Below are 26,848 nucleotides of genomic sequence, written 5' to 3'. Positions count from 1 at the left end.
TTTATTTAATAAATTATAATAACTTCTAAGGTATTATAAAATTATATTAACCACTTGAAAGTTTGAAAATATTACAAAAACTCCATTTTATGCTGAAAACACCTTTAATGTTAATTTCAAGGGAATGATTAAAAAATATGAAAAAAAAATTAAATACAAAAAGGAGTTTTATAATATTTATTTAAATTTAAATAAGGTTTTTATAACATCTTAAAAAATTGATCACTATATTTTTATGATATTTTAAAATAATATATATATATATCTACCATATTTTATTTAAATCCAATAATCTAGTTGACATTCTAAACTCATCCTAAAATAAAAAGCTGGATCAAATAAAAAATATCTCAAAAAAATATCATCAAACATTTTTTTTTATTATTAGCACATGAAAACTATTAAAAAATATCTAAAAACATTAGTTTAATATTTAAAAAAAAAAAAAAAAAAAACATAATTTGAAAAGCTGAAATCACCACATCACATTGTTTACATGTTTAAAAGTGTGATTGTAATTTTTTTAAAAGTATTTTTCGTATCAAAATATATTAAAATAATATTTTTATTATTTTTTAAAAATTATTTTTTAAAAATCAGCTTACCAAAACATACAAAAAATTTTTTTGTTAGAAATATGAATGGAAGACAGCTAATCATTCTCTAATCATCCATTTAAGATGTTTTAATAATCCCACCCAGGATAAGGTTTGTAGGTATCAATTAGGGCATGAACACTCAAATGACAAATCATCCTGTTTAACCCATCATTTGTTGCTTACTTTAATCCTGACTCTGGTAATTGGCATCTTCTATTAGTAGACTCCTAATTAGGAGGTTACGGATCATTAATTATTTAGAGCCAGCATCCATTTCAAACATATAGTAAAGGAAATGAAATGGAATCTGGAACTCCTTCAGCAGTAGATTAAAATTCAAGAGCCAATTTGCAATCAGAGAGTTCTGTGATAAATTAAAATTCCATGATAAGCAGTCTCACACATGTAAAGAATTTTTTAGCCAAGTACTTCTAGACGATGGATGGATATTTCTATAAACTTTAAACAAAAATATAAGACCACCACAAAGCTGCACAACAATGGCATGAACAAACTTGAAAAGTCCAGAAACACCTGCTCGTGTGGGGATGGATAGGGACACCTTTTGGTACAACAAAGATGATATAATGAAAGGGTTTTCTTCTAATGTGTTCATGTCCTTCACTGTGCCTACCAACCAAGAAATACATCTTTCAGGTTAACCCCTTCTTCATAAATTAATTCACATCGCTCAGTACCTTGATTTCTTGTTATATACATGAGGGTAGGCTCTGAGAAGAGATGGCATGACAAAATGATCCCAAGACAATCTAGCAGTTGATTCCACATTGGCCATTTGCGGCAGCTTTTGTGGAGTCTGAGGTGAAGGGGTCGATGCGCACCCATAGCAAGGAGAAAATGGAGGCGAGGAGAATAGACCAGACGATGACAATTGTTGGCGTACGATTTTGCCGACCCAGCAAACCCTTGAGGAAAGGATACAAATGGGCAATGACCCAAATAGCAAAGAAGAGCTTGCCAAAGAGAGGACCCCATGACTGGTATCCACTGTTTATGGCATAGGACACACCAGCCACAATACCCACCATGTTTAGTACAATGACTGTGGTTGGAGGGATGAGAAGAGATGTCCATTTGAACACATAAAGCTCTGCAAAATCCCCATCTTCATCGGATGCCTTTGAAGTGACAGTGAAGTTGGTATCAATACCTGCAAGCACCTTCAAAAGTCCTTGGAAGACGGCAAAGAGATGAGCTGATGTACCACCAATGACCCAGAATTGTTCATTCCTCCACCAGTCTTCAATACCAACTCCACTCCATCTAAGCTCAAGTATTCCAGTAGCAAAAATGGAGATGAAAAGCAGAATGAACCACATGCTGGCATAGTTACTTATCTGAAAAGAAATTGTAGCAAAATTATTGGTTTGCTAATTAAGATCTGAATAGTACGATCAACTGGTACCAAAAGAAACGAAACTGTCACTTGCCTCAGGAATAATAAATTTTCCACTGACAAGGCAAACAGCAGGAAGTACACAGTAAGCAAGGAGTGGAAGAGAAGTTAGTGGGTACACGATGGTATTAATATATGCTAGCCTCTCCAAAAGCTTTAATCTTCCATTGTATCCATACCATATGGGACAATGCCTGCTCAGTAAAATCTCAATAGATCCCAAGGCCCATCGAAGAACCTGGTTCAATCGATCAGAAAGATTGATAGGAGCAGACCCCTTAAATGCTGGGCGAGGAGGCATGCAATAGATTGATATCCAACCACGAGCATGCATCTTAAACCCAGTCAAAATATCTTCTGTAACAGAACCATAGATCCATCCAATCTGGCAGATGACAAAAAGAATTAGCTAACATATAATAAACAAAACTTGATCGGATTAAGCAATTACTACTGATGATAAAGCAAGACTGACCTCTTTGCCCCATTCAGTCTTGTCTTCATATCCACAGCTAATAACATGGATAGCTTCTTTCAAAAGAGTTGCAGGATTGGTTGTCGGTGGAATGCCTCCCTGTTCCTGGAAGGTAGCTGCAATAAAAACTGGTGACTGACCAAAACGCTTTTCTAAACTCTTCTGCGACATAAGCAGTGACCTCTCATCATCATATCCTGCAAAAGAGAAGGAATGCAGTTAAAAGAAAACATGCTATGTAAACTTTTCTGTAATCATTTGTAGTTTCCACCACCAAGTTTAATCAAAATCATTAAAAATCTCAAATTGGGTGTTCTGTAGTTTATCATTACCACATGACATGAAATATATGAACAAGGTTAGCATTGTCTAATGAAACTCACATTACTTTGTAAATAATTAATGTATATGACAAAATTCAAGGTAATCAAAATGTTAGTTACCAAGTATAAATGAGGACTGACCATGCTCCATCATAAACTAAACTACTGAGATGCAGTACTAGTACACGATATTAATTGAAAAGGACAGGTGAGAAAAAACAACTTCTTGCAGAAACCAACCTTCAACACCCTCCTCAATGTCCTCCATATTGAAAATGGGGACGGTGGATTCAGTTCTTTTCATTGCCCTCTTTTTGTCAATATACTTCTTATTACCACCCCTTCCCTTCTTTCTTGAGCCACAACAACTCTTTACAATAATGTTTGGTTCCAAATCTTCCTCTGTCAAAACTGGATCATAACCATACAGGGCTTGCCGGTTGAAACAGCAACCAGTTCCAACATACACAGGCCCCTGGATGCCGTCCAGACCCTTCAAGTTGATCTGCAAGATATAATGACAAAACATGAGCCATCCAATACAACTTTGCACAGAAAGGAATATTTTCTGGATTGATGATAAATCAACTGACTTACATCAAAGAAAACAATATTGCGATTGGCATATCGATCGTGCAAGTCAATGCCATCAAAACGTTGTGGGAACTGTATATAGCATGTCTTCTTTCCATAGGCAGGGTCCATCATGAAACACATGGCTTCTTTAAGAGCTTTGCTGTTATTGAAGTAGTGATCACAATCGACGTTCAGAAGATAGGCACCATTGGTCAGTACAGCTGAAACTCGAATCTACACAACATAAAGACCAAGAAAGAAGACATTTTGATTTTAGCACACAAATTGTGGTGCTCTAAGTCCTGAAAATCAATCATCTCGAACCAAACCATGGTACATGCAAATGCAAACTTCCATTTATTTAAGTGAAAAAAGAAGAGGAGAGAGAGGATAGATAAGCAGGTGCTTTTTGATATGCACAAAAAAATCAGCACTCAAATGGTACCATGACCTGTGATGAATAACAATGTATTTGAGAAATTGGAACAGGGGGTCAAATTATACAAGAGGTTAAGATGACAAACCAGCGCATTCATTGCTCCGGCTTTCTTATGATGCTGGAATCCAGGTCTCTTTTCACGAGAAACATATACAAGACGAGGTAGCTCATTTCCATCCGTATCGAGCCCCCCGCTGTGACCTAAGAACACCTGATCTCCACCATATGCCAGAAAGGGTAAATTGTAGGGGGGGAAAACCAAAAGCAGGGTGAGTATGAATACATGTAGGAAGGATTATAACACCTGGATCATTCCTGGGTGATCCCTGGGATTATTTCCAGGCCATGGAGTTCCATCCTGCATTGTCCAACCTTCTTCTGGCATCTTCTGAGCTTTAGCAACAAGAGCATTGATCCGCACCTTGAATTCTTCATATTCTCTCTGTGACACTTAATTATACTCAATCTCATGTATAATGTTGAAAACAAGGAAAAGAACGCCACATATTATACTCAATTGCATGTATAGTGTTGAAAACAAGTAAAAGAACACTAGAACCCACTTAATCCATGTGAAATACAGACAAAAGTTAGAGAAGGCATGCTTTTCTTCTTGACTCACCTTCATTGCTCGGCGCTCTTTCACAAAAGAAGGCTGTATCTTGTCCTTCAGATAATCAATCTTTTGGGCAAAATAAAACTCAGGGGCCCTAGGCTCAATATTGTGCTTCTTGCAGAAAGGCACCCACTTCCTTGCAAACTCCGCAGTTTCAGAAAGGGCTTCAAATGTCAACATAGCTGAACCATCATCTGAAACATAGCATGATACTTTGTCGACAGGGTAATCAACAGCAAGAATGGACAACACAGTGTTTGCTGTTACAATAGGAGGTTCTTTCATGGGATCCACTGTACTAACAAAGATGTCAATAGGAGCTAACTGTGATGGTTCTCCATCACGATCATATCTGCAAAAGATATCGAATGCAGTTAGTGAAGCAATAAGAAAAATTATTCCTTTAACCAAAATCTATTTACTGATACAATGCATTTAACTTACCTTAATGCTAGCCTGTCGAGGTAGGTCTCGCGATTGATAGGCATCCATTTTGGAAACTGATCCAGAAGCCAGGACAAGGCAAACCAAATCTCACAGATAACAGATGTCAACCACAAACCGTATGCATCTTTCACTGGATGAGTTACACGATATTGTAAGAAGAATCCCAAAATAATAAGACGCAGAATGATTACAACACGATAAGGAGTCAGGTGAGATGAAGAAATGGGCACCACACGGCTCAAAGGTTGTCGAGCATCATCAGCCCTGTGACACAAAAAGTGAAATGCAGATACAAAACGGTTAATGGAGTGCATATGAGAAGATTAGTCCATGCTTTCAATAGAATCTGAAACCTAATCCATGCTTCAACATGGGCGATTGTAAGTAATATGAAAGTGAAATGAAGATACAAGATGGTTAATTGAGTGCATATGAGAAGATTAGTCCATGCTTTTAATAGAATCTGAAACCTAATCCATGCTTCAACATGGGCAATTGTAAGTAATATGATTCCAGAGGAAGGAATGACGCAGGATAAACCTTGAAGAAGGGAACTCACATTTGAAGTTCATCTCCATTCGAACCAGTTCCTTCTATGTCCCCCTTTCCTTCAGGGTATCTGTTGGTCATCTGCATGATATTTTTGTCCTGTTTAAGCTTCCAACCTTCAACCCTCTCCTTCCAGTCAATATTGCCAAGGCCATAAGAATTCAAGTCCTTTGACGGATCCACAATTCTAACAGGAACTGTAGCAAGAGGTAGCATGATGAACTCAAAGCCATACACACAAGAAAGTGAATTATAAATACTCAAAATCAGGCTGCTTGCTACCTGGCTGCCTTGGATCAATATAAGGGGATGAATTAACATTCCTTTCAGCAGGACCCAAAGGACCAGATGTAGTTCTTACAGATTGATTGTCGGGTGTAGCACAGGGAATTTCACCAGAAACCTGAATGCAGCACCCATATAAGCAGGATATTGCAAAAACAGCACACCTGACATTTATGTTTATTACTTGCTAAAAGGGAGACATGCCCCATGAATTCTCTTTTCCAGAGAGAAAGTGGACTTGTTGAATCAGTAGAAGTTTCAGTTTCAATTATATTTCTAGATAAGAAAACAAGAAAGACCCAACCTCCAAGAAACTGGAAGCTCTCAAAGCACAAAACTTGTACTTGCAATACAAAGAATACATTGTTTAGCATTTTGGTCTTACTTTGCAAACCTGTATGATGGGGCTTAAAAATGATCAAAGCATCAACAGTGATGCTTTGGTTAACCACAACTAAAACTGTGTTTGTGGTCTTGGACCACCACGCATCAATGCCCAAAACACCTTGATCGGACAGAGGTTTAAATTCCATAAGGTCATACAAAATAATGTGGGTAAGTAGAAGCGTTTATTGTTATTCCATCTATTTTGCATTACCCAGAACGTGCATATAAATGAACCATAAATTGGTCAATCTGCATACCGGCTGCCCATTCGTGAGAAGGGGAATTGGTTGAGATTCATGTCTGGAGGATGAAGAAAGTTCTATATCTTCACCCTGCCACTGACGCCTTGCCTTGCCAATGCCTTGGGCATAATTGAACTCATTTTCTAGATCATCAACATCATCTTCGTCCTCATCTCCATCCACTCGAGGACTCCCTGAAATATCCATGAAACCCCAGCTGTTGATACATCACAAAATGACTGCATAACAGAATATAACCCAAAAGAAGAATGAACAAACAAGCTAACCTTTGTGCCTTCGATACCTAGTCTTACACTGAGGGCAAGACTGAGTCCCATCTTTTCGCTCATACTCATAACAAGGACGGCAAACTGGGAAAGCACACTCATTGCAAGCAACAAAGATGTCGCCATTCTCTGTAACTCCAACATTATCCCCACAAATCTGGCAAGTTTGTCCATTCAAGTTTTTGAGGGGTTTGGGCTGCATTATTCCACAGAAAAACACTGATTAGCATCCAGAAAATAAATATATTATTTTCAATTGCCACGGCAACAAAATAACAGCTAGCAATGTTGGAAATCTACTGGCACATTAAGTGAAGCAATCAAATCCAAAGCAAGGCACATTACGAGCCCGACATTCCACAAGAGAAAAGGGAAGCAAGATCAATTCACAGTGATTTAACATCTTGAATAAGATGAAATCAAGAAAATTAAACACGAGCTCTTTCTTCTTGACATACTAGACATTGGAATTGCGGCCCTTTTAACATTTTACATGACATAAGGAACCTGTTATAGCTTAAAGCATTCAAGTGATCCCGAGTAGAAAATATATCGGAATTGCCGGTTTATCATGGAATCCAGCTCAAAAATAAATAAATAAAAATTCCAAAACAACAGCTTCCTTTGATTTATAGAAGAGATCTTATTTAAAATTGCCATTAAAAAAAAATTAAAAATCTCTCTGATGGAAACCACTACTGATATTGGCTTAAGGACACTGTAATATCAAGAATAACAAAGGGGGCCAAATCTCCTTCAAGGAATCAGGCTGAAATCAAGCTATAATCAAGATCAAACTGGACACTCATGTTCACAACGACCACCAACTAGATCAGGTGATTGCTAGTCAACGTAACAAAACAAAGCAGAATTATAAAAATTAACAAAACCCCACCCAAAAAAATTCACTATCGCAAAATTCAAAACTCGGATCCACACAAACACACAGAAATGCAACCAAAACAAATCAAACCCAGAAAACATAAATGAAAAAAAAAAAAAAAAAAGCTTAAAGTAAAGAAGACAAACCGCACTATCAGAATCATGTCGAATCCGAACCAATTCATTCCTCCTGTAAGACCCAGCAACCATACCCGCATTTGCTTCCATCTTTTCTTTCTTCTCTCAAGTCAGTTCACACCCTCTTTTCTTAACAGAAACATAGAGATAGGGGGGTGGATCTGTGAGTGAAAAGGTAATGAGTACTGTGAGAGTCTTCGCCCACTCAATTCGCCATCTCTGTCTGCCTCTTCTTTTTTGTGAGCTTACTATTAGCAGGCTCTCTGTCTGTCTAGTGTCATGAGTGTCATGAGTGCTTCTGTGTTTTTATTATCTTCTTCTTTCATGCTTTTTTTTTATATATATTATTATTATCCTTGTCTTTGTTTTGTTTTCTTTTATGTAATAAAAGAAAGGTTTCTCTTTCCCGCTTGGCTTGCCGTCCGATACAAGAAAGTCCAGCCTCACCTCGGCTTGCTGCCCTTTCAACTGTTCTAGGAAATTTATTACATTTTAAATTTACATTAAAACGAGATCAACATTTACCTAGGAATTGTGTTTTTTTATTTAGTATAAATATCTTATAAAAATTATAAAATTTATTCATGAGGCCCGTCTTTATGTAAGAAAAAGAAATATGATTTTTGGTGTATCAAATAATTCCCCATGAATATCCTATTAAATAATTCAACTTGTTAAAAAATATATATTCTAAAAATATTTTCTAATATATAACTTCACTAGAAAGTGATTGGCTTTTATTTTCTATAAGTAAAGAGTTTCAATATATAATTTAATTTAATTATTTAGGGTTATAATACGTAATTAATGTTGTTTAGATAAATAACCTGTTTGTTTTTGCGTTTCAAAAATGTTTTTGAAAAAATTTGAATTTTTTTTTCTTTGCTTCAAATTAATATGTTTTTTAGTATTTTTATATTATTTTGATGTTGTGATATCAAAAATATTTTTTTAAAATAAAAAAATATGTTATTTTAATATATTTTTTAGTGAAAAACACTTTAAAAAATAATCACAATTACATTTTCAAACAGACTAAAAGTTGTCAAATGTAAGATGTAAAGCTCTTTCAATACTTGCATACACATAATTTTAGATATGTTTTAAATTACACAGGTAAAATCTATAATATCTTCTTTTTTTTTTTTTACAATCACATTACTTAAAATTACCTTGAAAGCATGAATGAAATTAGTCTCAATGTAGCACCTAAATATAACATTGCACTAGTTCTTGCCTTATTTTGTTTTTTTTTTTTTTCTAATTATTGATTTATTTCAATTGTAATGTTTAATATTTTATTATTTTTCCCTTTAAAAAACATCTTTATGACCAAAAATAAACTTTCAAAGCAACACATATTATTTCTTTGTTATTTTGATCGGCAATACATACCTAATCACAAATATTAACTAAATATTTTTTTTTTTAATTTTTAACTGCAATAACCACTATTCATTTTACATAATTCAAACAAAATATTATTTTATTTTATTTTCTAATTTTTAGTTTATTCACAAGTTAATACAAGGTTTTTTAACACGTCAATATTAAGTGGATTTAACTTGTTTTGTTTTAGAGAAATAATTGAAGTAATAAAAAAAAAAATTCAAATTCTTTTATTTTATCTACTCCCTTCTTTGATAATATTTGTTTTTGCAGTGAAAACATGTTTTTGAAAAAAATATTTTATTTTAATTTTTTCATGATTTTAGAATTATTTTAATGTGTTTATATAAAAATAAAATAAAAAATATTATTTTAATATATTTTTAAATAAAAAATATTTCTAAAAATAAGACTAACTATTCTATCTCTTCGTCCTTGTTTGGTTTACATTTTATATGTTTGTTAGGTAAAAAAAATTTTTTTTAATAAAAATTATTTTAAAAAAATAACAATGATTATATTCTCGTCCACTTTATTTGTTAAAGAAAAAGTGAGGTTGTGGATCGCTGGATCGGGAAGCCGAGAAGCTCGAGCCGGAGCCGAAGAATACTCAGCTGGAGCCACGTCATAAACAGCTAGAACGTCACTTTCCCATTATAACTAAACCGGGGCGCTAATTTCTCGATGACGTGTTGTAATATGATTTGTTTACCCATACAATAGTAGTCGTTGTATCATGACTACATAAGTTAAAAGCAACCATAATCGACACGTATCAGTGTCTGTCTGTTGGACTATTGCTTGTCAAGAAAGCGACAAAAATAGCTGAATATGATTTTTGCCCAAGGATTTACCGGTTACTGTCGGTTGCTTGGGTTTTCTAGTCCAGTGGCTGTCGGTGGACTCCAATCTGTTCATTCTAAATTTTCTACCAATATGTTTTCTTTTTTAGAGCATTTATTTATTTCAGAGCATTTATTTCTTGAATGAGTGTTGGTATAATTATGTTGAGAGTATTTACTTCTTGTATGAGTATTTAAAATAAATTTTTAATTTTTTTATAAATTAAACTAAATTTTAATTGGATAATAAATTAACTTGTCATGAAAATAAAATCACACAGATACATTTATATCCGAATTAATTTAAAACCTAGCTCTGTTGAATAAAGCGGTACCGTGTTGAACACTGGGTCAGTCATCTTCCTTTTAAACTAACCTTTCATCATTTTCAAAATTACATTTTCTACTAGATAATTGGTTGTTTAGTTACCTCTGGCTGCAGCATATTTCTGCAACAACTGCGTGATCATGTAGGAATGAATAATATAATTTAATTGTTTAATTTTAAATTTAATTTTTAAAAATTATTAGTTGGAATCTTATATATTTCATGATTATTAAAAATTTATATAATTATTAATTTTAAAGTCTATAAAATTACTTGAAATATACACAAATTAATTTAAATATTCATAATTAAAAAATAATAAAAAAAAGGAATGGAGATCTTCTTTAGCATTAGGTCAACAATCTTGTGATAACAAGTTTATTTTTTTGTTTCGTGTCTAACTAAGGTAGCGTTTGGGAACGCGGTTGAAACCGCGTTTTTAAAAAATTCAAAAGTTTTTTTTTTTGTTAAAATTTATTATGGTTTGTGTCTTTTTGGATCGTTTTGATGTGCTTGATGTTAAAAATAATTTTTAAAAAAAAAAAAAAACATCATTAACATGTATTTTAGGACAAAAAAATTATTTGATCTATGGTAGGACCGCTATCTTCATCACGTTGCGCACGTGCCATGGCAGATCTGATCTAAAAAACTGGCAATAAAAATGACATGGAGCCCAGCAAAAAGGGGGAGGAAGAAAAGGACCAGACTGCCATGGAATTACATGCTTCGGAATCAAGCTTTGTCGATGTCCTATAGTACAGACACCACTACCATATGTTACTCGGTTTCAAAATCTTCTCCATGCACACCGGAAATATGTTTTTAAAAAGTGTTCGGGAGAGGGAGGTGTAAGCAGATTCAAATAAAAAATTATTCTTTGAAAATATCTTAGTAAAACTCGGTTTATAACTGAAATTATAACTGATAAATAAAATTAATTAGTTTTTCTTGTTTTGCTTAACCAAATATATGATAATTTAGGAATATTCACGGTGATATTATTATTGGTACTGAATCTTTAATTACTACATCAAGTATCTCCTTTAATCAATTATTAAAAATAAAAATATTATATGATCGATCTAACTGAAAATATATTGAAATAAAAGTTAAAATTACTTTAAAAATTGTTATTAATCAAGTTTGTCATGTCAAGTACCAATCTATAATAATGAGTGTGAATTCAATATCTTGTTTATAAAGATAAATAATATTAATATTTTAGAGGTTTACTTGCAAATAATAGATCTAAACAAAAATATTTTTTTAATATAAACTTGATCTGGTTTTTAAATAACACTGAAAGAACTATATCATGTCATGTTTAAATGATCTATTTAAGTTAGATAGTAATACTTGGAAGTTATTAATATAAAACCTGAATTGAGCATGACATCTGCTCCACATTGCTATAAAAATTCATAATGATGAATATCATTTATTAATATTAATATTAATATTAATAGTGTTATGGTTGATAGGAAAGAAGAGAATAATAGAGATGACGAGGATACTAATTTAATTGAACGTGTTAATCAACCTGAATATGAGGCTGTCTGTGTGGATGATCAATTTGAGGTTCTTCTCCTTAATTATTGCTTCTATTTACTTGATCTTCGAAAAGGCATACATAGCCATCTGCATATTCTGAAATTGGACCTGGTCTTGATTTCGCTCTTTCACTGTATATTTGAAGGAAAGAACATGGATATTATTTTTATGGTTGGACTGGTCACTGTTAAATGGCAGAATAAAAATCCATAATTCCTTAATCGCTCTCCTTCAAATTTCTGAAATTGGCACTGTGCATCAATTTGCGAATGTTTTTTTTTTCCAGCAGCGAGTTGGATTTCACGTGGAAGAATTTATCTCATATGAAATCGCCGGCCAAATAATAGGAAAAATAAATAAATTCTCGTAACCTGGCCTTAAAACTCAACCCTAATCAGCAAGCCAGGAAGCACACATAATGGCCAGTGTTCCATGCTTTTCTTCTCCATGCTTACAAACTAACCAGCCCTTTTAACTAGGGTCGCCATTTGCATCACATTGCCCTCATGACATGGTCACTCTAAAATTTAAAGAATTTGCGATGGTGCCTAGCTTTAAGGGGGTAAAAAACATGGAGGGACCAAATTGCCATGTTATAACACGCTTCAAGATCAAGCTTTGCTAAGGTCCTATAGTCATACTACTTCCATGCACGATAATTCACAAAGGCATACTATCATCTGAAAATATCTCTCGTCTAAACACTCCTCTTGTATGTATATTGCTCTTCATGAAGAGCCATCTGCGTTAGCACTATTGCTGCCTCCTCTCCTGCTTGCTGTTGTGTTCTTCAGTATCTGCAACAAAATGTGAAACCGTTTCACGATCGAAGAATAAAACATCAATAGATTTCAGTGCAAGAAATTAGAAAGATTCGAGCTTCAAGCGATTTTTCCATGCACTCTTGGTTTCCTACACGAGTGACCAGACCATGCAATATGGTTTTTGGATGTCATTGGGGTTTTTCAAATCATGCACCCATTAAATGGGTTCCAGAAACAATCCCATTAAGAAAAACTCAGATAGTATATTGTTGCCCAGTTCAGCTGTATTGCAGATGATGGATGGAGCCTTGTCCAATATTAGCCTACCACCACCACCAACTAGAGGTCTTCTCAAAACCCTAGGAGCTCCCACCATGCTTTAGGTGTGCCATGGCAAGTAGGTATCAAAAGATTCGCAATACGGCAAGGTTTTGAAAGACAAGTATTCAAATAGGCAGTAATTGACAGATGACATTCAAATGCACATGCGACAACATTGATGGCAACTGGACATGACCAAGTGGGTATGCTAATTGCTATATACTACTCGTTGTTAAGAAATTCTATTTATTTTGTGGCTTTATCAGGCCTAACATTCCATCACAGCAGCCAAAAAAAATATCAAACAAAATATCAGTCTTGAAAACTAAAGATACGGTCATATGCCGCATGTGAGCTCACCTACACACTCCCCGTAATGATAAGTTCATGAACCTCCTTTTCTTTCTTCGAGTCATGGCTTTCATTTTCAATTTCTTCACTCTTAAATACGCAACAAGATGCCAAGATCCTATATATCTCATTATCATTGCACTCGTTCACCGATCATGCATGTTGATTATGTCTATAATTTTATTTTATTTTTCCAATTTAGAAATCACAATGTCATAGTCTCCTGGTAATGAACTAATATTATAGCAAGAAAAATATGATGGAAGTATGGGACTATGGAGACATACATGTCTAAGCATTTGATTCTCATTCTGCAAGGTAGAAAGCTTCTCTTCAAGCTCAGAATTCTTCTTTTCCAAGTCTTTAACTCGTGTTTCCAACTCAGTCAAGTAAGCCTTCTTCCTCTCCCTTGCTTGCTGGGCTGATACTCTATTCCTCAACAACCTGATGAATTTCCAATACCACCACCCACAAAACACTAATTATCACCAAATCAACACGATCATTTATTCCTCTGGTTCTGAGCCCCACATTAAACGGCTAGAAGGGGTAAAGCAGTGAAACTCAAATCATTACCTCTTTAGCCTCTTGTTTTCTTTGTCAGCTGGACTCCTTCCTCTCTTTCTCTGACTTTGTCCCTCTCCTGCAGGCTGCACTCTGCCCGGACCGGCAATTGAACCGGTCTCTCTGCCAGAGGCTGATGTCCCGGCCGGTTCACCGCTCATCTCTGGCACTCTTCTTATTTCCTCATCACTCTCCATACCTAAAATTAACAAAACAAAACACAAAAAATTCTAAAATCTAAACATAAACAATGCAATATGAAAGTTTCGATCTTTAAGGGATCTTAATGAGAAAATTGAAGAAAAATTGGAGACCCATTTGAGAAAATTAATGATTCTAAAAAAACCAGATTGGAAAGATTTTGAGATACTTGAAGATCATGGAGAAATAAATAAAAATAAAAGACTGTGACTTTACTGCAAGTGATTTCGAGCAGAAATAGCAAGACTTTCATTACAAAAAACCCAGATGAAAATTTTGAAAGTTTATTTGAATGACTAAGAAATGCAATAAAATTTAATAAAGAAACTGCTTTAATTCCATTTTAAAGTCAAAAGGATATTGCAAAGGGAAAAAAAAAAAAAAAACAGACAGAGAGAGAGAGACGAGACCTTCTTTGACTTCAAGTTGAGGAGCAGAACTTGAAGATCTCTCACTGCTAGACGGAAAAGAATACGCAGGAATTGAGCTGGCTGCTTGTTCTTGCATTTTTGTATTTTTTTCCTTAAAGATCAGAGAGAAAGAAGAGATTTTTTTTAATGGCTTCTAGAGAGAGAAAAAAGAGCGGGATATTAATGAAGAGAGTGTACAGAGAGATTCACAACCATTAGATTTGATTTTAATCGGACTATGCAGACATGGAAATCGTGGAAGCATATAAGCCATGACAAGATACGTGAATCAAAGGATTGTAGGGTATAATCGTGGAGAAATGTGGACTGTTGGATTGGGTTTAATCCGATGATTGGCTTCGAAGATGGAAGAGGCGTGCAGTGACTTATCACTTAAATTTTCTTTTCAACAAATATATTGAAATAATATTTTTTATTTTTAAAAAATTTATTTTTAATATCAATATATCAAAATATTTTTTTTTTTTTTTCAGAAATATATTAAAATAATATTTTTTATTTTTAAAAATTTATTTTTAATATCAATATATCAAAATATTTAAAAATACCAAAATAATATTAATTTAAAAAATAAATTTAAATTTTTTAAAAAATATTTTTAAAATTAAAAAATAAACAAGAAGTTGGGACCATATCATATTTTTTTTTGGCTTAAGGTGGTCGTCTCTCTTGGTTTTGGGAAGAAAAAATAAAAAATTATTTGCGTGCTGATATTAGATGCCCTGGCGAGGTGGAGAGCACGTATTTTCTATATTTGGATATGTGCAGGTGACAACCATGTGCATTCTTACTTGAAATTTAAGTTGAAATCATAGTTAACTTTGATGAATCAAAAAAAATAAAGTTTCTTTTGTTTAGATAATTAAAATAATATTTTTTAATAAAAAAAATATTAATATTTTTTATTAAATTCATCTTAGATCACGAGTTGACTTGAGTTTTTACTAGTTTAATCTAAATCAATTTTATTTATTTTTTATTAAATTCATTTCATATCACGAGTTGGCTTGAGTTTTTACTAATTTAATCTAAATTAATTTTATTTATTTTTTAATATTTTTTATTAAATTCATCTCATATCACGAGTTAATTGGCTTGAGTTTAAGTCTAAATCAAATTTATTCATTTTTTCCAACAATATTAATATTATAAGATATAACTTAACCGAGTTCTAGATGTTCCGTCTACTAACTAGGGTTAAAATGTTTTCCGGTTTGAGTCCATTGGAATCTAACCACTCATTTTGACTGATTTGGTTGTTTTGGTGGAGAAGATTGATGAACAATTCATTGCTCTCTTCGACAAGGAACCATATATGATCTGTCTATCCCTCCTTTGAGAGTTGAAATGTTGGTGTCAAGGGAGGTGGTTTGGCGATGGAAACTTCTGTAATTCTACTTTTAATTAGCAACTTAATTATGTTAGGCAGGGGCGGCGCCACCTTGTCGTCAAGAAAAAAACTTCATGACGTTACTGATTTAACCTTGACCCGCGACCAAAACCCTAATTAAAATATAATACTCATAACAGAAGGTTGGTGTTAGGGACAGACATGTTCGTGATCCAATTAAACTTTTCCCGGCGGCTCTGATCAATAACTCGCCGACATGATGTATAATCTGGGCTGGCTTCTAAATTAATTAAGTGAAAATTGAATTTAATTTGGCTTTTTAAAAATAAAATTTCAGAGTAGTATTGTTTTATTTTAATTTTTTCAGTGAAGCATTTATTTATATAACTTGTGACCTAGATTAAGCCAGTATTTCATAATTTTTTTTTATATTTTAAATTTATTTTTTAACATTAACTTATTAAAATAATTTAAAAAAAAAATTAATATTTCTTTAAAAAAAAAAAAGGCGACGATTACAAGGGCAGCAGGTCATAATAATATTTTTATCAAACGTGAGCTATGAGGCCAGTGGTGAAGTCAGAAACTTTGACGAATGGAGGGAACGCGTGTAGATAAAATAAATACAAATATCGATTTATTTAAGTCATTTCTTGTGCTAGAAAATCAATATATGAATCAACTATCTCTGCTTAGTTATGCATAATTTAATTATTTTTATTTCATGAAATAAAAGAGCCATCATAAACATTGGCAACACTAGATCACTTACCTATGGTAAGATGCGGGTTAAGTTTTTATTCAAAATGAAAAAATATTTAAATATTGTTCATGTTTTTTTTAAAAAAAAAAAACAATTAATAGTGTTAAAATTGATCTAATATAATCCATTTGATTTCACGGGTCAAAAAACAATTCAGACGGCCTGTAAAAATATAGTTTGATTAATTTTTTTTCAAGAATATATCTTTCTTTTATGTTAAAAGCATATTGAATTAAATTTGATCAATCCAACTAACACATCATATTCACAGCTCGAGTTATGAAATTATAATAATCTTGTGAAAAATAAATCAAAACGAACTAGAAAGCATAATTTTCGATCAATTCAATGTTGAGAGATTAACTTGAAAGAAAAATCAATTCAAAACATTACCTAAAAAATCAACTCGAGTTAACTTGTCAATTTGATGATCTTGGTCATATGACCGACAGAACCTAATAGAAAGCAAATAAAAAAAAATACAAAGTTCAATTCCTAATAAGCTTAATGTTGAACAATAATATTAAAAAAATAAATCAATTAAAAAATAGCATAAAAAATAACCTGATTTAATATGTTAGACTTATGACCCAGTTCACAAGATTATGATAATCTCACAAAAAAAATTACCTAATTCAACTTGGGTCAATCTACCACATTTACGACTCTAGCTATGAAATCAAGATAACATCACACAGAGCAAATAAAATAAATTATAAAATTCAATTCCAAAACGAACCTGTTGGACCCAATGTTGAACAATAAAATTTATAAAAAAATCTTAATTAAAAAATGAGTTAAGTTAACCCGGGTTAATTTATTAAGCATTATTCTTATGCACGAGGTTGGGATAGCCTAATAAAAAATAAATCATGAAATCTCATTTTTAATCAAACACAATATTAATTGATGAAATTCATAAAGAAAATCAATTAAAAAAAAGAAGAAAAAAACCAAGTTAATTAGGTTAACCCGCCAAATACAGACCAAGAGATGGGGACAACTCAATAAAAAGCAAATCCAATGTTAAAGGATTTATGACTTAAGTCACGAGATCGAGATAACTTATTAGAAATAAAAAAAATAACTCGATTTACAGATGTTAAAATTTCAAAACTTGCGTACTTGATCATGAAACCAAGATATTATTGTAAAAAATAAATCAAAATAGATTCTGAAGCTCAATTCCCAACTATCTCAATATTGAATGATCAAATTGATTTTTTTTTAATGACACTAAAAAACAATGAGATAACCCATCAAACTTTATTTTTCGGGCCATGAGATCAAAATAAACTAATAAAAAATAAATAAAATAAATTATGAAACCTAATTCTTAATTAATTCAATATCAAATAATAAAATAAGAAAAAAAATTAATTTAAAAAAATTAAGTCAACTTGGTTAATCTACCAAACCTACAATATATATCATGATAGTGAGATAATCCAAGAAAAAAAAAATATAGTATTAAAAGATGAAATAAAATAAAATGATTGAAAAAAAAATATTTTAATAAATAATTTTTTTATGAGTAGAGTTACAGTAAAAACAACTTTTTTAAAAATATTTAATGTTAATATATCGAAACTTGGTTAATACACAATATACTAACAATGATAAAAAGAAGTGAAATTCGTAATAATTAAGAAGGGAGCGAGATTCAGACGAGAAATTTGATTTAACTGTCCAATTCTCTAAATAAATCATGTATGATTTCAAAAGGCTTTCTAGCAAGGATAAATTGATGATCCCTGGAGCCATGCTTTTAAGTGAGAACAAGAAGGAAGGTTTCCATTGAACTTACCCCCACGCCACACCACTTATCACATCTTATTTGTTTTTATATTTTTAAAAATATATATTTTTTCTTTAAATTAATTTTTTTTGATATTTTTAGATCATTTTAATACAGTAATTTCAAAAACAATTTTTAAAAAATAAAAAAGATATTATTATAATACATTTATAAATAAAAAATACTTTGAAAAACAACTATAAATATACTCTTAAATAGACCTTCATATGCATAGCTATTGGATTTGCATGAATATGACAATCAAGTAAAAAAAAATTTTATTTAAAAATATATTAAAATATATATTTTTAAAAAATTAGTTTCTGACATTAATAAGTAAACATAAAAAAAATACTAATCTAAAACAAATAAATAAAAAATTTCGTACAGCCCCTGTCTCAAAGCTGGAGGTGTAGACTGGGATGTAAATATATAAATTGATAAGTCAATCCATTTTGTCATTTGAAACGATATTTATGATAAAGAAATAAATAATTAAAAATAAACTCTACTTGAATTAAATTTTAAATCAATAATAAATACACGTCGATTTAAGTCATCACTCGTGCAAGCGTGCGCGGTGGAAGAGAGAAGTTCCATCACCGACGAGTGACTGCTGAACAATTCTCAAATTATAGTAATTCTGGGATTGGAACATGGAAGCAGTTGGTTGTAATATCTCATATTAAACTAAACTCCTGGCTAGAACCGAAACAATATTTGTCTCCACAACGACTTTGAAAGTCTGCCACGACCAAGTCCTGCTGCAAGAAGGTGTCCTATTTTTAGCCGTGGTCCCATGTAAGAGATCTGTTAAAGATCTTTCCGAGTCTTGAAGGGTCTATTTCTCCAGTACCAGGAATATATGCCCTTGAATTTATAAGAAGATAATGCCATTTGCATCCCTAGCGAAGTAATATAGGTTTGCTTTGCTGTTTTCACATTCCAGTGATTCTCCACTCTCTCTCTCTCTCTCTCTCTCTTGTTTCCTGCTATAACCATGTATGGATACTGCCTTCTTGTGCTGAAGAAATTATATGAACTTGTGAGTTTCACTTGTACCGGGCATTAACGTGATGATGGCACCTTGTTTGTTTATTGTTTTTATTTTTATTTTTTATAATGCGGGTTTGGATGGTTTGTAAACATTTGATTAGAATAATTATACAAGTTTTTAATGGTTAAAACTCTTAGCATTATAAAATATGAGCATTAAACATAAAGGAGTTGCAATCATTGTAAGGTATAATACATGTTTAACCTAATGGCACTCTCTTTTGCTAAGCAAGAGAAAGAGACATGACTCGATATTGAGATTGCCACTATTATGGTTGCTAAACTAAAAGAAGTGAAAGATGCAAGTAGCTACAAGACATGACTTCCATAGCTGATCGTCCTTAAAAATCACTTGTTGCTAAAAAGTAAATTCGAAAGCAGTTTTCTTCTTATTGATTTGGATTTAGGGATGCCTTGAGGCTTCCCAAAAGCTTTCGAAGATTGATTCATGGGGGCAGTTGAATAACTGCGAGGGAAAGCTGCGGGTGCCGCCGCCTTCAAGTTGCTGGGATCTGTCACGCCAGCCACTCTAGCACTCTGGCTAGAGAAATTTAGTGTAAATTTGGTATTTGGTGTAAGAAATTTAGCAGACGATTCTCTCCTCGTTTCGGGAGGTTAGGTGAAAGCTAGAGAACTATACAACAAAAGTGATGGGATGCATCCAAGCATTCGCCATACTTCAGTGTCCATTTTCACCAAAAGACCCATGCAATCATGCCAAGATCCATAGTCGTTCGTATGGGGTCGATTTTTCATTTTACAGTGCTTGCCATGCACACAAGTGTAAACCTACGAGGCTACGACCCCTAACAGAACACTCCTCTACCCATTCATTTTCAAAGGCTTTGACGGCCAGAACTGAGATTTTGTAGCAATCTCTTGACTTTTCTGAACCTCAACATTGAAGAACACTCTCTTTCACTGCTGATTATGTAAAAATAGCAGGAGTTAATCTGCGTGCTATGGCTACAATAATTTGAAAGTGCCACACTTTTGTTTTAACTACGTGCAATGAAGACAGATTGTGACAACCCAATTATACAGCACACCGAAAGCATACAGTATTTCTCATCATCACAGGATCACAAGGTTTCTTATCTTCATACAAGAAAAATTCTACAGCCTTCCAAAACTTGCGTTACATGGAAATTTTCTTTACATATTTTCTACTGAATTTATCGACATGTCACCATTCCTACTAGTACATGATAAGAATTGTCAATTTGGGATCTGGCGAACTTATTAGCAACTTTGCAACTGTCTGTCAAACTTGCATGTCAAATAAACCACATAGCAGCAATATTATGAGTGAGAAAAAATGATGGTTTTAGTTATTTCCATTGGATAGACAACAGATCATCTCTAAATCAAACTCAATCCAGGAGGCTTTTTTTCCTTTTCCTTTTCTTTTTCTATTTTTGCGAGACTAGGAACAGGAATTTCAATGACTTCTTTGTTTTGTTGTTTTATGGTAAACACAGGGAAAGTGGAGGCGCAGACATTAAATAAGTTGCCTCAAATGCAATCATCAGATACATTACAAATATACAGTGTTTCAACTTGAAGATACAGTTTCAGGAACAGACCTTTGAAATGGGTTCCGATGATCAGGAACACCATCTTCAGCACGTTTATCTTCAAACCATTTCACCACTCTTTTCCGGGGCAGGTTTGTCACATGTACAATGCTGCTAACCATTGTGTTCTGCATTATTTATAGATACGAAGAGGGCATTAGGAACCAGGATTTCCCCGTATCAATACAGCATAATTATGAACTGAACAATAAAAACCTTGTGAAAAGTTCGTACAGTATAAGCAGGAAACTAATCTAGAAAGAGTTTAAGAGTAAGGCTTAATAATAATTGATGACAGAACTTCCGATGGGTCGGATTCATTTGATTCAGAAAGAATAAAGATAAAGGCTTGCATATTGACGACACCCACGTGCATGTAAAAATTATTGAAGGGTAAAACTGTCTCCAAATACTCTTTGTTATAATCCAATTTTAGCTCCTTGGCTTTTAATTTAATTTTACGGGGCTTAAAATTTAAAATTAAAACCATTCTTTTGACAAACCTTGACTGTATGACATTTTTTGCGTGTGCATCACATAAATTATAAAATCCATTTCCTATAATTGATTGGCAATTCATATAACATCTTAGACTATTGGATCCACATTTCTCATAGCACAAAAAATGCAATATCAGTGCAGAGAGCTTTTTTCACAACAGAGAAGGCTGAGAAAACTAGACTCACAGTGGGCCTCTTAGTTCTTCTATAGACTCTTTCAAGAGTTTCAACATGGACTTTCTTCAGTCTCTTTCGCGCAAACCAACTATCCTGCCTAACATGAACTGGCAATTTCATCTCCCTCTCGGATTTTACAACATTCTCCTCTCTTGTTTCTTCAGGAACAATTTCACTTGGTTTAGTTTCCGGCATCACCAGTGTAGGTGCAGGTTCATCAGGTAATGCAGCACTCATCATGACAAGATTTGGAGGAGGGTCACGAAGCAAGTCAAGAACAACAGCCCTATCAAGACAAAGCTCCGCAGCAAGACTTTTAATCTACAAGCAAAAGAAAAATAAATTTATAAACCAGAAATATTCGCAATTGCCACTATATTTTGAAGTTTGTCAAAATCACATCGCTGTAAAGACACTTACACCTGTTTTGCGGCGCCCAATTTTTAAAACTCGTGCAAGTCTCCGAAGTTGCCAATTCTTAAGCATCACAGGTCTTTCCTCCTCCTCCCCCTCTTCTTCATCACCGTCATCATCCTCAACATCATCCCCAACTGAACTAGCCATTTCTACCTCAACATCATCATCTCCACCAACTCCCAGTGCCTCCTCTAACTCACGTTGAAGCTTTTCAAGGTCTTTTTCACTTAAATCACCATCTTCATCTTCGCCATCACCCATTGACAAATCATCACTTTTAAGGTCTTCTTCTAACATACCAAACAATGCCTCAAATGCATCTTCATCTATCTCATCTTCTTCCTTTGCTTCCTTCTTAGATACACTTTTCTAAAGAAAAAAAAAAACTTTTTGACAAGTAACACAAAATATAAACAAACAATTTTCCACTAAATATCACTTTAAGCTTTTCAAAATTTCACAGTTTATTAAAAAATGCAAAAAATCACTTCTTCTTTTTATTTATTTATCTCGTGAAGTGAAAATTTATACTAACATTAATCAGACAGATAAATTATTAAACTCACTCGAACGGAATAAATACAATTGAATTAATTGAAAGATAAACATTGCATTTTCTCAAGAAACAATAAATAACTCTATTCAATTGCAAGAAAAATTAAACACCACTTTCCTCTACTCTTCTTCTCCTCCAATTTTCCCAGTAACCAAACACACACTTTCACCATGAACCATTTCTTTCAATCTTGTTATTATCTATTATAAGGTGGAAAAAACTCAAATGGGATATCAAAAGATTACAATTTTACTCAAATGTCGTCAAAGTTTTCATTTTTTTCTGCCATTTGAACTTAACTATCAATATCTTAAACAAATTATTCAACAAACCTCACCATAAGCACGAACACACACAAAAAGAGCATGGAAATCTATCAAAGCTGTAATAATAATAACAACTATAAGCGAATACCAAGAGCTGTTAACAGCTAGTATTGTAAACACTTATTTACCTTCTTTTTCTTTGAAGAGGAAGTGACTGTGGAGTTGTGGTTTCGACGGCGAGAGAAGGCGAGAGTGGAGGTAGCAAGGGAGTGACGTGGGAGAAGGAGATTGGATGGCCTCAGATGGAGTTCATCACCAGAGTGTAAAGATGTTAAGCTTTGAAATGCTGTTGAGGTGCTCGAAGATGACAGAGCGAACGCCATTTTTGCAGCCTTTCTGCTCGGGAGGGCAGATTAACATCTGTGATAAATATATTTGGGATAAGCTCTAAACGCCTCGTTTCATTCACCCACAGGGTTTTAGTGAATTTTCATTTTCATTTCTTTCTTTGGATGGTTTTTACTGTTTTTTTAGAATATGGTTTTTGTGAAATTAATAATTAAAATTTCTACAATTATTCGTAAGATTTTATGTTATGGTTAAACATAAATCCCTCCATGATATAATTTTTTTCACTTAAAACTATATCAAAACTAATATTATTTTTTGTAAAAACATTTTAGAATCAATTTATGTGTTAATAGAAACTAAATGATAATTTTGAAAATACATATTCCACGTTGTTTTGATATATTCATAGAAATTTAATTAACTTCTATTGATGTTGGTCTCATGGTTTGAAGTAAAAAAACAATTAATAAATAAAACAAATCTTCTTAATAATCATCAAGTAAATTGTTTATTGGATGTTTTGTTACAAAGTACGATGATTATGAAAATGTAAATAAAATTCATATTTGTACTTTATAGATATATAGTAAAAATAAATGAAGTGAAAATAAAAAAAATAAAATGTAATTTTATGAAAAATCATATTCTCACTTGGTAAAAATGGACAGAGGAGTATGGCACCTAATAATTTCTCTACAATATCTATAAAAATATAATAGGTGGATGAATTTAATAACCTTGTACTTGGAAGTGTTTGATTGATATTGTGAATATTTTTTTTAATAATTTTTATTTGAAAATGTTTTTATATATATTTTTTGAAATTATTATATTTAAATCACTTGAAAATATTAAAAAATTAATTTAATATTTTTCTAAGCCTCGCACGTTTTTAAAACATAAAACTATGCTAAAAAAAACATTGGTGGGCTACTAAAAGTTTGACAAAACGAAGGAGTAGCCCAGCCCATGATGAACACTTGGGCCTGCCTGGCGCCCACCGAGTGCTGCCTAATTTATCCTCAATAATAAAACTGTTTTAGTCTCCCGGCACAGGCACTCCCTCCCTTCTCACCTTGCAACACACACTGTCTCAATAATGGCAACATCAACAGTAGCGGCAGCAGGAACATCAACAGCAACAACAAGGAGAAGGAGTTGGGTAAGCAATCTAACATCATACGCAGCTCGCATCTATTTCTTCATCATCTTTCTCCAGGTCCCTCTTTTCAGGTACTCACTACATCTCTGTTTTTTTTTTTTTCCCCAAAACTATTACTCTCTTAATCTTTCAATTTCTCAAGATCCACTGTTTTCATATAGATTTACATTAGATTAAAATTTTATTAATTCCAAGATTAACTTTAGTTTGATAGATATTTTTACTCGGATTTCTTGCTTCGCTTTGCTTACTCTATGTTGAAAAAAATATGGAAAGGTTGAGATTAAGACGAGTGAAAAAACTAAATGGGATGGGTAATGGGTTTCTTTTTCGATCAAGTAATTGGGTTACAAAACGAGGGTTGACCAATCCATTTCAAGTTGGATTCAATCCCATATGACTTTACCAGCTAAATCAGCGACGCTTATAGCTTTATTGATTTTTTTTTATATACATATAGTAAGGAAACTATGAAATCGAGAAATTTTAGTCATAATTTGAACTTGGTGTTCGAAGTCGTGATCCGGCATTAGGATTGACGTGATAGGACTGGACTGATATGATGAATTGATTTGTCGAAAGTATTTATTTGTCTAAGTATACAACCGGGGAAGAGAATGTAGAATTATGAGCTACACTTTAGCTTAATTTGTATTGATTTATTTATTATTTTTTGTGTAGGATACCATGTAGATCAGGCATGTGCTCAACGCCAATCCATGTGACATCCTCCCAGTTGATTGCTAGTGAGATCTTTCCTGTTCCTGTAGTGAAAGCTCTTCTCTACCCTGGAGCCGTTGTGAATGGTCTTGCAAGGAACATGACTGTTCCGAGCTGGGATAAACTGTTGAATATCTATAACTTGACCAGTGCGAAGGAAGCACCTGCAGTAACTGATCTTCAGCGCTTAGAGGTTCTGCTTTTCAACTTCTCATATCCTTTTCTTTCTTTTTTGAGTTATTCAAGAGGAGGGAGACACATTACTTCTTCTTCTTGGCCCTTGGATATGTTTTAAGTAATAAATCTTGCAGAAATTTTAAGTACTTGCAGTTTGTATAACATCGTTTTCTTGTTGGGTGATTAATGTGTTTGATAGGAGTTTACTTATTGCTAATGAATTGGGGCTGCAGATAATTTTGTCAAATCAAGTTGAACTCTAAATTCATCTCTAGTGAATATAGAGATATAATGATTGGTTGTTATGTGCAAGCTCAATTTTGTCCTTAAATTCCTCCTAGGTTCATTTTTACCACGTAAAAATTGTTCTTACTAAATTCTTACTCCCAGACACAATGGCTTGCTTGTAATCAAAAGCAATACTGATGCTATTTTTTCCTTTATGTGTTTGCATTTATGGAAATTCTTTTCCTTGTAGGTTCCTATTCAGATACTGTTTTGAGCATGATTTTACTCTCACAGGCATCAGGCTGTGCCTGTGAGCTTTCTTTATGTCTTCAACAAGCTTACCTTTATCAGTCAGTGTTTCATATCCATGTGTCCTGTTCCAGGTTCTTGCTGGAAGCTACTTTTCTGTGGCTGGAGCTCTTGTTGGCATTCTAAAACCTGGGAGGATGAGCATGTTTGGAACACTTCTTATTATCTGGGGGCTTGTCAAGGAAGGGATCCTGGGAAAGCCAGTGAATACAGATCCTGCTAAGGCTGTATATGTATACCCAACAATGTTGATTGCCCTGGTCTGTGCCTTCTCGTCTGTGAAGTATGATATGAAGAAGGTTGTGAGAAGTGCCCCGCCTCGGCCCATTGCAAAGCCTCTGCAGAGATCTTCAAAATCTAAGCTGAAATGAGATTCACGCTTCAATTTTAAATGATGTTCCTTCTACTGCTAAACTTCCCAGGGTTGATTAGGTGAAATTTTATCTATTTCTGCCAAAAGCATTTTTGAGATCTTACAATAGATCTGATATTAAATCTCGGTGGGAAATATGTTGATCACAAAACTGAGGAATCTATAGCCAGAGCCCAGATCAAGTACCTTATTTGAACTTCTTTTGAATGTCAAGGAGAAATGGTTAAAGGAAATGCAAGTTTTATCACAATATCACTTGTATTACTGTATGATTCCACATTGCTTTTAAGATTTCAGACTTTCCTGTTCTTCTCCATTTCAACTTGAATCATGAAGGGTGGATAATTTTCTTTACTTCCTCGTTAAAATGTCATGAGCATTTACAGGGTTTCAAGTTTTTTCTTCGAAGGAGGGCTAGCATCTCGTCTCGATTCCTATCGCCGAACCTGAATGAAATTGCAAAACACTAGCCAGGCTAACCCTTTGGTGACATTAGATAAAATTGGAAATATAGAAAGTGCTGGAGCAGGCTGATGATTAGATGGCCTAGGTGGACACTTGTTTGCTTTACAATTTGATAATGGGCAAAGGTAACTTATCAATTAAATAAGCAAAATTCAGAAGTCCCTGCTCTCTTAAAAACAATCCAAATTGTAAAAT

The 26,848-nt window shown here is 33.3% G+C and overlaps 4 protein-coding genes across 4 annotated transcripts; 1 reads left to right on the top strand and 3 right to left on the bottom strand.

Moving 5' to 3' along the window:
- Positions 1 to 1,161: 1,161 nt before the first annotated feature.
- Positions 1,162 to 7,982, bottom strand: LOC118050295 (cellulose synthase A catalytic subunit 1 [UDP-forming]). The gene is made up of 14 exons (XM_035060608.2): positions 7,672 to 7,982; positions 6,643 to 6,838; positions 6,371 to 6,549; positions 5,724 to 5,844; positions 5,452 to 5,638; positions 4,890 to 5,156; positions 4,452 to 4,797; positions 4,134 to 4,271; positions 3,915 to 4,040; positions 3,412 to 3,624; positions 3,055 to 3,319; positions 2,492 to 2,688; positions 2,051 to 2,401; positions 1,162 to 1,957 (listed from the first exon to the last, which is right to left on the bottom strand). Exons 1-14 carry the CDS (start codon positions 7,750 to 7,752, stop codon positions 1,370 to 1,372), a joined length of 3,255 nt encoding a protein of 1,084 aa, XP_034916499.1. The 5' UTR covers positions 7,753 to 7,982; the 3' UTR covers positions 1,162 to 1,369.
- A 4,115-nt stretch (positions 7,983 to 12,097) lies between these two features.
- On the bottom strand, positions 12,098 to 14,565 carry LOC118050296 (transcription factor HY5). Its single transcript, XM_035060609.2, has 4 exons — positions 14,387 to 14,565; positions 13,788 to 13,974; positions 13,499 to 13,655; positions 12,098 to 12,572 (listed from the first exon to the last, which is right to left on the bottom strand). Exons 1-4 carry the CDS (start codon positions 14,481 to 14,483, stop codon positions 12,504 to 12,506), a joined length of 510 nt encoding a protein of 169 aa, XP_034916500.1. The 5' UTR covers positions 14,484 to 14,565; the 3' UTR covers positions 12,098 to 12,503.
- A 6,169-nt stretch (positions 14,566 to 20,734) lies between these two features.
- LOC118050297 (protein OVEREXPRESSOR OF CATIONIC PEROXIDASE 3) lies at positions 20,735 to 23,304 on the bottom strand. The gene is made up of 4 exons (XM_035060611.1): positions 23,057 to 23,304; positions 22,050 to 22,415; positions 21,639 to 21,950; positions 20,735 to 21,080 (listed from the first exon to the last, which is right to left on the bottom strand). The coding sequence occupies exons 1-4, from the start codon at positions 23,249 to 23,251 to the stop codon at positions 20,931 to 20,933; spliced, it is 1,023 nt and encodes a 340-aa protein (XP_034916502.1). The 5' UTR covers positions 23,252 to 23,304; the 3' UTR covers positions 20,735 to 20,930.
- A 967-nt stretch (positions 23,305 to 24,271) lies between these two features.
- Positions 24,272 to 26,542, top strand: LOC118050299 (uncharacterized). The gene is made up of 3 exons (XM_035060613.2): positions 24,272 to 24,452; positions 25,063 to 25,294; positions 25,890 to 26,542. Exons 1-3 carry the CDS (start codon positions 24,319 to 24,321, stop codon positions 26,184 to 26,186), a joined length of 663 nt encoding a protein of 220 aa, XP_034916504.1. The 5' UTR covers positions 24,272 to 24,318; the 3' UTR covers positions 26,187 to 26,542.
- Positions 26,543 to 26,848: the final 306 nt, after the last annotated feature.

Source organism: Populus alba, chromosome 6, assembly GCF_005239225.2.
Source record: "Populus alba chromosome 6, ASM523922v2, whole genome shotgun sequence".
NCBI classification, from domain to species: Eukaryota; Viridiplantae; Streptophyta; class Magnoliopsida; order Malpighiales; family Salicaceae; genus Populus; species Populus alba.
The sequence above is the reverse complement of the archived record's forward strand: the minus strand, read 5'-3'. Positions and strand labels throughout refer to the sequence as shown.

Coding starts and splice junctions, on each gene's coding strand:
- LOC118050295 (XM_035060608.2), bottom strand. CDS start 7,752: ATGGAAGCAAATGCGGGTATGGTTGCTGGGTCTTACAGGAGGAATGAA. Junction 4,272..4,451: donor AAGAGCGCCGAGCAATGAAG/GTGAGTCAAGAA, acceptor TAAGTGTCACAG/AGAGAATATGAAGAATTCAA. Junction 3,625..3,914: donor CCGGAGCAATGAATGCGCTG/GTTTGTCATCTT, acceptor TATGTTGTGTAG/ATTCGAGTTTCAGCTGTACT.
- LOC118050299 (XM_035060613.2), top strand. CDS start 24,319: ATGGCAACATCAACAGTAGCGGCAGCAGGAACATCAACAGCAACAACA. Junction 24,453..25,062: donor CTCCAGGTCCCTCTTTTCAG/GTACTCACTACA, acceptor TTTTTTGTGTAG/GATACCATGTAGATCAGGCA. Junction 25,295..25,889: donor CTGATCTTCAGCGCTTAGAG/GTTCTGCTTTTC, acceptor GTCCTGTTCCAG/GTTCTTGCTGGAAGCTACTT.
- LOC118050296 (XM_035060609.2), bottom strand. CDS start 14,483: ATGCAAGAACAAGCAGCCAGCTCAATTCCTGCGTATTCTTTTCCGTCT. Junction 13,656..13,787: donor GAAAACAAGAGGCTAAAGAG/GTAATGATTTGA, acceptor GAAATTCATCAG/GTTGTTGAGGAATAGAGTAT. Junction 12,573..13,498: donor AGAATCAAATGCTTAGACAT/GTATGTCTCCAT, acceptor ATTTTGTTGCAG/ATACTGAAGAACACAACAGC.
- LOC118050297 (XM_035060611.1), bottom strand. CDS start 23,251: ATGGCGTTCGCTCTGTCATCTTCGAGCACCTCAACAGCATTTCAAAGC. Junction 21,951..22,049: donor TTGGGCGCCGCAAAACAGGT/GTAAGTGTCTTT, acceptor TTTTGCTTGTAG/ATTAAAAGTCTTGCTGCGGA. Junction 21,081..21,638: donor GAAGAACTAAGAGGCCCACT/GTGAGTCTAGTT, acceptor TAAATAATGCAG/AACACAATGGTTAGCAGCAT.